The 11,885-nt window shown below is 41.7% G+C and overlaps 1 protein-coding gene and 1 long non-coding RNA gene across 3 annotated transcripts; one reads left to right on the forward strand and one right to left on the reverse strand.

Moving 5' to 3' along the window:
* Positions 1-4,045: 4,045 nt before the first annotated feature.
* Positions 4,046-7,456, reverse strand: LOC133892907 (amino acid transporter ANT1-like). 2 transcript variants are annotated; one of them, XM_062333897.1, is made up of 3 exons: positions 7,028-7,456; positions 5,227-5,871; positions 4,046-4,775 (listed from the first exon to the last, which is right to left on the reverse strand). In XM_062333897.1, the coding sequence occupies exons 1-3, from the start codon at positions 7,280-7,282 to the stop codon at positions 4,383-4,385; spliced, it is 1,293 nt and encodes a 430-aa protein (XP_062189881.1). In that variant the 5' UTR covers positions 7,283-7,456; the 3' UTR covers positions 4,046-4,382. The 2 variants fall into 2 exon arrangements, with proteins under 2 accessions (XP_062189881.1, XP_062189882.1); XM_062333898.1 differs by having other exon boundaries at positions 5,227-5,860; positions 7,028-7,294.
* A 1,194-nt stretch (positions 7,457-8,650) lies between these two features.
* Positions 8,651-10,516, forward strand: LOC133893616 (uncharacterized). Its single transcript, XR_009904539.1, has 2 exons — positions 8,651-9,837; positions 9,912-10,516. It is a non-coding gene; the product is annotated as an uncharacterized LOC133893616 (long non-coding RNA).
* Positions 10,517-11,885: the final 1,369 nt, after the last annotated feature.

The raw sequence follows: 11,885 nt of genomic DNA on the forward strand, positions 1-11,885 counted from the left end.
AATGATTGGGTCTCGGACCTTATCCGGCAGAATACCTCGAATTGCAACTGGAAGCATCTGCGTCATCATCACGTGACAATCATGAGACTTCATGCCAACTAACTTCGTATGTTTCATGTTTACAAAGTTCCTGATATTGGAGGAGTAACCGATCAGAACTTTGACATCACGTAAGCAACCACACAGGCGGATCTTCTCTTCCTTGCTCATAGTGTAGCAAGCTGTGGGAAGTTTCTTTTTGCCGTTGTCTAATTGTATGTAGTGTAGGTCCTTCCTGAGGTTCATTTCTTCCAGGTCCAGCCGTGCATTTAGTGTATCTTTTGTTTTACCGGGTATGTCTAGTAAGGTACCAATCAAGCTATCAAACATATTCTTCTCCACGTGCATGACGTCAATTGCGTGTCGGACTATAAGATACTTCCAATAAGGCAGCAACCAAAATATTGACATCTTTTTCCACATGGGAGCATTTTGCCCAGCCTGCATTTTTGTACTGCCTGGCCCCTTTTCAAGTACAACTCTAAGTGTATTAACCATCTTAAATATCTGTTCTCCACTGCGAATGTTCGGAGCTTGACGAAGCTCCATTGTCCCGTCAAAAGCTCTTTTATTCTTGCGGTATGGGTGATCCGGACAGAGGAACCTACGGTGACCCATGAAGATCATTTTCCGGCTATTTTTTAGCCACCGCCCCTCCGTTTCCTCCAAGAACTGAACACATCCATTGTACCCTTTTATAATCTGCCCTGATAGGTTACCAAGAGCAGGCCAATCTGAAATCGTCACGAACAGCATCGCGCGCAGGGTGAAATTCTCGCGTCTGTACTCATCCCATACCCGTATGCCATCTTTCCACAGTACAAGAAGATCTTCCACCAATGGTTTGAGGTACACATCGATATTGTTGCCTGGTTGATTCGGCCCACTAATCAGCAGAGGCATCATAAGGTACTTCTGCTTCATGCACATCCAAGGTGGAAGGTTGTAGATACAGAGAGTCACATGCCAAGTGCTATGAGTACTTCTCGTGTTGCCGAAAGGATTTATCCCATCCGTGCTCAACTCGAACCTTATATTCCTCACTTCATGTCTGAATTCCTTGTATTTCGAATCGAATCTCCTCTATTGCATGCCATCAGCAGGGTGTCTAAGCATTCCATCTTTCTTACGCTGTTCGACATGCCATCGCATCAGCTCGGCATTCGCTCTGTTAGCAAACAATCGCTTCAAACGGGGGACTATAGGAAAATACCAAGCCACCTTAACGGGGGGTCTTTTCTTCTTTCTCTTCACCCCTACACCATCGCTCTCGATATCATCAACGTTGCTCTTGTATCGTGGTGCATTGCAAATGCGACACCAAGTCTGCATCCTCGCCGCGGAACAACATGCGGTCGTTTCCACATGCATGTATTTTCTCTACTTCCAATCCCAATGGGCAGACAACCTACTTGGCATGGTACGTGTTTTCGGGCAACACGTTCCTCTCTGGAAGTAATTCCCTCAAGAATTCTAATAATTCATTGAAACCCTTATCAGCCCAACCATTGCTAGCCTTCATTTGCATCAGTGTCAGCACCACATGCAACTTGCTATGCTCATCTTTACAGTTCGGGTAAACTGGTGTTTTAGAGTCCTCTATCATGCGCTGATACTTTTGATGTTGTCTTTCAATGGTGAAGTCCCCCTCCCCATCGCGTAATATTTGTTCTATGCCTTCTTCATTGTTGCCAACAAAAGTGTCCCAATCATCGTTCTCAACAAAAGTATCTTCAAATGCCGACATATCGAAGTCTTCGTTAGCTGTCGGATCGTTGCCTCCATCTCCTTCGACTGTTGGTTGCCCTTCATGCCCAACATCTGCAAGTGCCGACATATCGAAGTCTTCGTTAACCGTCGGATCGTTGCCTCCATCTCCTTCGACTATTGGTCGTTCCTTGTACATCCATGACCGGTCTATCTACAAATCATTATAATTAAACATATTAGACTTATAATCATTAAATATTTCAAAATCTAGAACATATTCATCGAATTACCTCGCATCCTGATTGGTCCCTATTTGAGGGCCCATCTCCTTCCGGTACTTGGGCCGGGTCGGGGGACCCGCCTTCCAAAGGCTGCCGAGTCTGATTGCGACCCGTAGGTGGACGTACCATCCCTACAACACAGTATTTTATCAACTGTACATGCTAAATTCACTATATTGATTAATTAACAGAGGAAATATACTGGATTATTATTAAAATTCATGACTTTAAAAATATACACAATCCACATACTAGAAAATTAGAGCTAGATTTTAGGGACATTTTGCAAATACCTCCCTGATTTTTTATTCTTTGGATGCCACTCGAATGACAGTTCTAGCGGTATTTTGCAATTTTTGAATGGCAATAACGGTTTAACAAGTGGCAAATTTGTAATTATCCATAGATTTTAATGTAGGGACCCAACTCTATTTACATGTGACTTTTAATTTACTCGTTAAATCATCTACAATGATAAAATTGCGACATTTCTCTAATTTATATGGATATTTGAGCTCTTGCTCATTCCAAATTTCAACACCAACTAACAACCACCTAAATTCAAACCTAGAGAAATCTAGCAACTAAAATCCAACTAAGAATCAAATGTAGATCATCTCTATACATCTAACAACGACAAAGTTGCAAACTTTACCTAAATTAGATCTCAACTACATCTCTAAATCCATAACCATAGAACAAGCACCATCCATCATCAACCCTAGAGCAATCTACCAAGTAATCTATCCAAAAATGAAATATAGATCTCACTAACCTTAAAACAGTTGACTCCTCCAAATTTTAAAGGCTACCACACAAAAAAAACTTTGAATCGCAAAAAAAAATGGCAAGGAGGCGCTGTAACACTGGGCTGCGGTGGCGGCGGCTCTGTTCTGGATCGAGACGAGGAAGAAGATGGGCTATATATATACTGTAGCAAGCTAAACACCACTATCAGTGCCGATTCTTAACTCCAGGTCCTCGATCGCGAGCGAGAGTTTTAGAACTGGTACTGATACCACTTTTAGTATCGGTTCCTTTAAACCGGCACTGAAGGTAGCGACTATTATATGATATTCTGTAGTACCATGTAACGCTTGATATCATGAAGCTCATGGTACAGACGGATATCATGAATAAATACTTGCAAACCACACTCTCCATGTTTCGTAAACTCGTGTGCTACCTTGATAACTTGTTCGACGCCTACGAAATTTTCCATAACTTTTGACTGGGACATCTGAATTATGTTCCCCAAGATGCGTCGGAAATAAGACTGGGTAATCTTTCCAAATATCAACTTAGTTCGCCTTGGAAGTTGACGGATAGAGCTGTGTTGAAGCAAGTTACGGCACAAGAAATTAATAACGCAAGCGAATCGGTTAATTTGTACTCCTAAGGTGCTCTAGGAATATCGAACACGTGAACAAGTCGATCATTTATCTGGTCAAAGACTTTAATAGTAACTATAATGTAAATTAGGATGTGAGCACTGGCGAAAAATAGGATAAAAGGCAAAAGGAGATTAAGGTTGTGACAAGAGATGTCAATGATGTTTCTAGACCTAAGCAAACTTGGCCTGGCCCGGTCCAGCCCGGCCCAAAGCATAGAACTACAGACCACGTTTGCATCTGTCTCCCGAGTTATGAAAGAGTGCACACCAATCGACAATAAGCATACATTGCATAGGCCAAGATTACTCAAATAATCATAACAAATTAAAAATAACCAATCGTCAATAAGCATGCGGAGCCGGATGGATTTTTCCACAAAACTTTGTGGTTGGATACTGTGGAAGAATTTCGGGAAAACCTCGGATACGGTTGGACGATTGCTCTCCCGATTCAGCTACCAATTCAGAGTCAACTACCCAATGTTCTCATATTATTTCAAATGAATAAATTACTCCCTCAACTGAATAAGTTGTGCTCTGCTTTGTTCGCTATGCAGGTGAAACGTCCGACGCTGAGAAGCACAACTGTTTAGCAAGACTGCAAGAGGCATACCATGAGCACTGATCACAACAAACGCGGTGAAAAACACCACGGCTGTAGCACGACAAATTGAACCAATCCTAAGAATATAATCTAAATGCAGCCCATGTGCACGATGCCTACTAAATATATATACATATGGCAATTGACTGGTGGGGCAACGCTCTGTTGCCCATGTGAACCCACGTTGTAAAACGCCGGGAACAACCGGACAATAACCTTCGAAAAGAAACCAAGGCAGGGTATGAGAACATCTCCATTAGATACCTAACTCACATGGGTCAGGTTACACGGTCCGGCTGACAATTTCCTCTGGATCAAATCCTGATCTGCAGTTCTTGACCAGTTGGGTCATCATTCAGTGTGAGGAGAGAGCAGTGACAAGACCATATCCAGCAAAAACCAGACCAAAGAGAAGGAAACAGTAGTCCAACACCCGCCGCCATAGGCTCATCGAGGAGCCCACAATGCTGAGATGGAATAGTGCAGGCAGCACGAAAGAGAGCAGTGCACACATTGTGCTCCCCACGAAGGAGATGAATGACCCAAAAGCAGGGATGAAGGATGCCACCACAGTCAGGATGGTCACCACGAGGATGCGGCTTGAGTGCAAGCCTATCCATTCAGCACCACGAACATTGTTAGAAATCTTCGGAAAGCATCTACTTGATCTGAATCTTGCCTCGATGATCTCATGGATTGGGTGCATCATGACTGGGAATGTGAATGCTAGTGCAATGCATAGGCCAACCTGTCAACAGATTTCAAACTGTTAAGAAAACATCACAATTCAACTGTCCATTGTCTTCTTGTTCCCATGTGACATTAAATAACTCATGGATTTGGTGCATTATGACTGAGAATGTGAATGCTACTGCAACATATAAGCCAACCTGTAAAATCCCAACAGATTTGAGACTGTATAAGAATACATCATGCTTCCCTTGTGCATCGTTATCTAAGTCCCATGTGACATAAATAAATCATTTCATTTTCCAAATAATATGTTTACCGTGCACAATTGCTTTTAATTCTAAGATCAGATCTTATGCTTCCAAATATCAAACAATGAGGTTTTATATTTCAATCACAAAAGGCAAAAGGTGCAAAACATAATTTTCCAGGATATGTTTCTCACTGAGAATCAATACCATGTTTCAGTAAGCAACCGCAACAAATAAATTAATGAGAACTGCACTGACCTTAACTGCAGCCGAAGACCAATTATTGGGAAGATTAAGTGTTACGATGTCTTTGGTGGCCTCACCATAGGCCAAGTACCCACACACTCCAAAACATGCGTACACGATTATAATGGCGGCAACTGCTTGAGAAAGTACCCAGCGGAACTTTCTCCGTTCCGCCATTGATGCTTCCAGCGCAAGAGTCATGCTGAATCCTTCAAAACAGAAGACTGCAATCCCAAAGGTGAATGGTACTGCCCAAAGTCCATTAAAAGCGCTTCTATTTGCAAAGGGATGATCGAAAAGCTGAAAATCCTCTTTGAGAACAATTGCCATGGCAAGGACGTTGCATGCATCCGCAAATATACTGAACGGAGAAAGAGAAGACAGTGAACGGATGAAGGAGAGTGCAATTTGCACAGGAAGGAGGATGGCAAAAATGAAGCCAGCAGGTGACATCAGCTGGCGGAATATGGAATGAAGATTTTGGCCGATGAATATTAGGTATGCTACAGAACCACCCGCCTGTGAAACAAGTATAAGGATTTCTGTCAAGCATCGACCTATAGTCCCGAAGCACTTTTCACCCAAATCCCCATATGTGTAGTGACCATGACAGTGCTCTTCCATTTCTTCTTCTTCCAGTTTATCTCTGCAATCCACCTTTGGATTAAAAAGGACAATGATTAAATTAAACAGCCGAAGAAAGTAATGATGCTTTCAAAACTAAAAGTTGGTCTGTTTATGAAGATATGGAACAGAAGTTGCAAATCTTACTAGATCTATTGACGTTACTATCAAAATTCTACCAGAAAATGTGAAGTAGCTCGGAAATAAGCGTTAATTTTTCTTGAACAAGTTCTCTTATGAAAATTCAGTGGGTTTGACAGTCCAAACCTAGCCAGAAAATATGGGAAGAAGTACTATGATTATAGAAACACTAGCGAATGAGTGAACAGCCTGAAAATCGAACTAAAAGCTGAAATATAATTTTCATAGATGTGTGAGCGATAAACTGATGAATAAATGGTTAAAGCTCATTCAGATTGGGGAGGAGGATTGCTTTCTGGGGCAGTTTGACTCCAGAGGAGCCTATTTTTCCAGATCTCTTTATGAGGTCACTGATTTGAGGAGAGGTTCACCCCTTCTGTTTGTTAAGTGAAGCAAAAGGCAGAGGGTCGCTGACCCGTCTATTTTCTGATATAAGGACGAGTATGTAGACCACATGTTTCTCTACTGTGTAATTTGGCATAGCAAGTCCCAGATGGCCAGTCCACGCAATCCAAGAACAAGGCGGTGAACAATTATAACAAACCTGCCTATTACTTGGCTACTACCATTGTCCATAGCTTTGTTTCTTCATGATGTAAAAAATATAGCTTTGTTTCTTATTACCAGAGTATGTATTCTTTTTACTCTGAGTGACTGGTATGACTAAGAAATTTTTACTACCACAGTCCTGAGACTTTAATTGATCACAATGGAACACTAGCTTAGAATAATTTTCCTTTGCCCGGCATCAAGAATCTTTCCAGAGTAGCAACACGGGCGCTGTATCGGCCTTACAAATCTGTAGTACAAACTTTCCAGAATGGCTCCAATCTGTAGTAATAAGGCAAACGCACTGCAGGCTGTAGCATGTACATAATTTTTGCAAAGACCACCGTGAACTCCCAGAACGATCAACGATGGCGAAGCCGCATCCGGTTAAGGCTGCGAGCATCGCCACAGGAAAAAAAAAGGTACAGCCACATCACACAAGCAGAGTGATGATGGGGAAGGAGAGAGAGTATGTGGAGGGAGGGAGGGAGGGACTGACGAGGAGGAGCATGCAGTAGAGCGTGGCGGAGCCGGCGGCGGCGACACCGAGGGAGCCCGCGAGCCAGCCAGCGGCGCGGAAGGCGTAGGGGAGGCCGAGCACCCCTGTCCCCACGATGGAGACCACCACATTCCCCAGCGTCTGCGCCGACGTCGCCCCTCCGCCCCCGCCGCTTCTTGGCCTCCCTTCCTCCCGCGCCAGCAGCAGCGGCTCCGCCGACCCGTCAATACCCGAAGCCGCCTTCGGGACCGCCATCCCCGGCGGTGGCGTGGTACGGGAGGTGGCTAGCTTCACGAAGCAAAATTGGATTTTGGGTTCGTGCCTGCTGCCTGGGTCATGCGCGCACGTGGAAGAAAGAGGAGGGCGCCGGGTAAAGAGGAAGGAAATTGTCGCGGTGAGACGAGAAGCCGCCACCGGATGCGCCGTGGCGGGCAGGGGATTGGTCGGGGGTACCGCATGCGGGGAGAGCAATTAAAAAATCGAAAATCAATACTAACCTTTAAATTTTTACCCCTATTACTTTTATGGTTCAAACTCCTATCCCATATTAGGCTGCACATATTGATATCGAGCATAAAATTACGTATGAGTAAGATCCTATACTCTCAATTTTACTCTAACTTCACCACTAACACAAGCACTACATGACATGTATAAGGATCGAAGCCTTATTATACATGGCCTTGTAAATAAGCAATGTTTTAATATCCACATGCTCCTAGTAAAATACCCACATCACAGCAGTATAAATTTCGTGATGACCTTTCTCTCACAAATCCAACCTGACATGCTCTCCAATGTATCAATGCGATATCACTAGTCCTATATAGATACTTTAGATAAGTTAGACACAGCATATAAGTATTTGTGTTTCTAACATAACAGTCCGAGTTAATTTTCACAAGTGAAGGCGGAGTTTTACAGGAGATGTTATTCGTACATGTCGTTGGACTACTGGATTTTGGATACTAAAGTGATCCGGATAGTGCTAGTTCATCCTCTCTATATCTATGTCTGACTCTACGAAAGTTACTGTTGCTTTTGTTGTTTGTCTTGTGTTACAGAGGAGTGGACATATGTGTTGATTGTCTTGTGCTTTTTCTTATTATGATAAAATTTGTTTCTACGACACCAATTCAATTTAGGATACTTTCTAAATAATATACGTATTTTATTTTAAAAAGTTAAATTTTATATACTTTAACTAATATTTAATCAAATATAAAAATAACTAGTATGTAAAAATTATACAATTAAATTTAATAAATATTATATTTTATAAACAAATCTTAATTAAAATCCAACTTCGAAAACTATGAAAAAAAATACAACTACAATTTTTAAATGGAGGGAATATATTTCTTATATCGTTGTACATTGGATCGGTTTGATAGGACTCCGGATCTAAAATCTACGCTGGATTTAAATGAAACCCTGACAAACCGGACGGATCATAGATCTAAGTTTTTTTTGGATCGGACCTATCCATGGATCGGTGGCCTTTGCAGTACCTTTTTTTGGATCGGCTGGAACAACGCTCCAGTTTTGGATCCGCAGCCCACACAAGGTATTTACCCACGTCTGCCACTGGGGTAATACCCCTTCGCGTCGCTTGCCCCCTCCCTCCCGACTCCTCTCGCTCGTTCCTCTCCCGACTCCTCTCGCTCATGCTGTCGCCTCCCAAACCCTAGGTGGCCGCCGCTTCAGTCCGGCCATTGGGAGGAGCAAAGCTTCGCCAAATCGGGCTGCCGGAGACCGCAGGACCTCCCCCCACCTCATCCTCTCCAAGCTGCCACTGCAATCCGTAGGCACCCACGGTCGTCCACTTCTGCAACGGCCGGAGGTCGCCCAGGCATCGGTCTCCATCAAATCCGGTCGTTCTCCACCGAATCTGGCCGTTCTCCTTCGAATCCGGCCAGCATGCCGCCCGTACAAGAGCTAAATAGTAGTTCCAGCCACCATCTTAGATCTGGACGGAGTTGGAGTAGGAGTAGGAAGCAAGGACCCCCGTCCATTTGCTCATGTCACCCATGTTCTGTTCATTACATAGATAGATAAATTAAAAGAGATGGGAACAAGTCTCGTGTCTCGGCGACGAACATTGGCAAAGGATAAATATTTGTTTTGTTCCTTCTGCTTAGAATATTCTATCTATAATGGAATACTTCAAACAAATTTTGGCACCAACTGTGACATTACGTTGAAGTCCGATGAACAACTCATAAGGTTCAATATAATCTTTGCTGATAGCTCTGAAGATAAAAGGTTGTTACTGTTATGATGTATCTTCTCAAATTCTTAAGTTGGCATGCAAAGCTATCAGTCTGAAAACTTTGACATGCTTGGTATATTGCATAATATTTGATGACAGCTCTGAATATTAAATGTTGTGCCGCATTTCAGATTTGCCCTTTTTTCTGTTAACACAATATGCTTAGTATGATAACCGAATGCATTATTCTGACCTGCTGGTGATGTATTATTCAAACCTAGTAGTGATTTTTGTATGGCTTTGTTAGATTTATTGGAATGATGAGAACACCAGGATCATTTGTGAGTTGTTCACTGAACAAGCACACAGTGGTAATCGCCCAAACACCCACTTAAATAGCGTAGGCTATGCTGAGGTAGGAAAAAGGTTTACAGAGCAGACTGGCATACCAATTGAAAGAGATCAGATAAAAAATAAGTGGGACAAGTTGAGAGGCCAATATAGTGTTTGGAAAAAGTTATTGTTGAGACAGACTGGCAAGGGTTGGGATGCACAGAAGGGTACTATCAAAATGGATGCCGAATAGTGGAAAAAGACAGTAAGTAATATCAATTTTTGTTGTCTATTTGTATTCCTTGTAACAGTACTAATCTATTTTCCCCCATTTGTCAGGAGATTCCTGGTTCTTGGCTGTTCAGGAAGAGAGAGCTGCAGAATGAAGAACTTTTTACACAGATGTTTAGACCATTGGTGTCCAACCGCCACGCAGCCCACTGAAGATACTGCCACAAACAATACTGATGGACAGGGACAAGAGGATGACAAAGGGGATGATGACAAGGTTGAGGAGATTTCTCCTGCCAATGCAAATGGCAAGAGAGCACCCCTAGCTGTTCCTGACAAAGGCAAGAAACAGAAGACAGGTTCGGCAGCAGTCATTCAAGAAGCAATAAGAAGCATAACTGATTGGGCCACTTCTATCGCTGCAAAAAAAAGTTGGAACAACTACAGTCAAAGAAGTGATAGACCTTGTGGTTGCTTGTGGTGCAGACTACGGTTCAAATGAGCACTACATAGCCACCTCTCTGTTTGTGAAAAGTGAGCAAAGGGAGATGTTTATTACCTTGCCCACTCTCGAGATAAGGTTTCAATGGCTTTAGAGGAAGTATCAAGACAAGAATGGCAGCTAGTGTGGTGCAGCTATTATTGTTTGTTGTCACATTTGTCAAACTATTATTGTTTGTTGTCACATTTGTCAAACTATTATTGTTGGATCATTTGTCAAACTATTGTTGTTTGCAGTCCATTTGTGGTTTCTTGTGGTTGACTTAAATTTATGTTTTATGTACAAATGTCAGAAAGCAATAGTGATGACTCTGATGACTAATGATGAGACTGAGATATTCTTTAACCTTTGTCAAAGTGGAGCTAAAATTGCATAAAGATATTGTGACATGTATCTACAGAAAGCGGCACCAAGGACATCAAACCTTAGTGGGACGGGTTGGCTTCAAGAAACAATGAACACTCGTGAATGTCATAATATGCTTCTTGTTCATACATCTTCATGGATCTTTGTGGCTTAATGGTGGATATGTATGGCTTGACACTATCTACACACATGAGTACTTATAAAATGCTTGCCATGTTTCTATACATATCAGGTTGATGTCAGTCCAATAGGAGTACACAAAATCGGTTCAAACATTCTGGTGAAACGGTTAGTAGGAAGTATGATGAGGTACTAAATTATGACATTGCAATGGCAAAGCATTACCTAGGACCTAAAGGCCTGAACTTTCCCACTGTGCATAAGAGGATTAGAGATGATCGGAGGGTTTATCCTCACTTCAGGGATAATGTATCTCTTCCACCGGAGGCGCAAGTGAAGTATGTTGGAAGGTCTAGAACTGCAACTCTGAAAGTGCATTTAGCCCTTAAATGTGATTTTAGTAATTAATGACAATACATATTGTAACAGTCCAAATTCCTAAAACAAAGAAAATATAAAACTTTTTTAAAAGAAATTAAAAAGAGTTTTGCAGAATTAAATAAATCCCTAAGTGTGTATGTGTGCTTTATACATATATGCATATATGTGGATATATGTGTTATGTGGATAGATATGTGCATATATGCATATATGTTGATATATATGTATATATGTGGATATATATGTGCATATATGTATATATGTGGATATATATGTGCATATATGCATATGTGCTTTATACATATATGCATATATGTGGATATATATGTGCATATATGTGGATATATGTGTTATGTGTATAAATACGTGTATACATTGAGGGCTATTTTTCTATAAAAGAATATTTACAGATATATATATATATATATATATATATATATGTGTGTGTGTGTGTGTGTGTGTGTGTGTGTGTGTGTGTATGTATTTGATTGCTTGACTGATTGTTTGTTTTTGTAAGCCAGTATAATATAAATATGTTGTATATACACTGTATGTGTAAGAATACATTTGTATATACATGAGAGAAAATAGTTTTGAAATAGAAAAGCTTTTAGAATGAAATAGGTTGAAACCTACCTCTCTTCCCCCTCTTCTCTTAGTTTTGGCCCGATCAAGCCAGCCCAGCCCGCCACCATCTCTCCCTCACCCTCTCC

This window comes from Phragmites australis, chromosome 15, assembly GCF_958298935.1.
Source record: "Phragmites australis chromosome 15, lpPhrAust1.1, whole genome shotgun sequence".
NCBI classification, from domain to species: Eukaryota; Viridiplantae; Streptophyta; class Magnoliopsida; order Poales; family Poaceae; genus Phragmites; species Phragmites australis.

Coding starts and splice junctions, on each gene's coding strand:
- LOC133892907 (XM_062333897.1), bottom strand. CDS start 7,282: ATGGCGGTCCCGAAGGCGGCTTCGGGTATTGACGGGTCGGCGGAGCCG. Junction 5,872..7,027: donor TCTACTGCATGCTCCTCCTC/GTCAGTCCCTCC, acceptor TTTAATCCAAAG/GTGGATTGCAGAGATAAACT. Junction 4,776..5,226: donor GGTCTTCGGCTGCAGTTAAG/GTCAGTGCAGTT, acceptor ATCTGTTGACAG/GTTGGCCTATGCATTGCACT.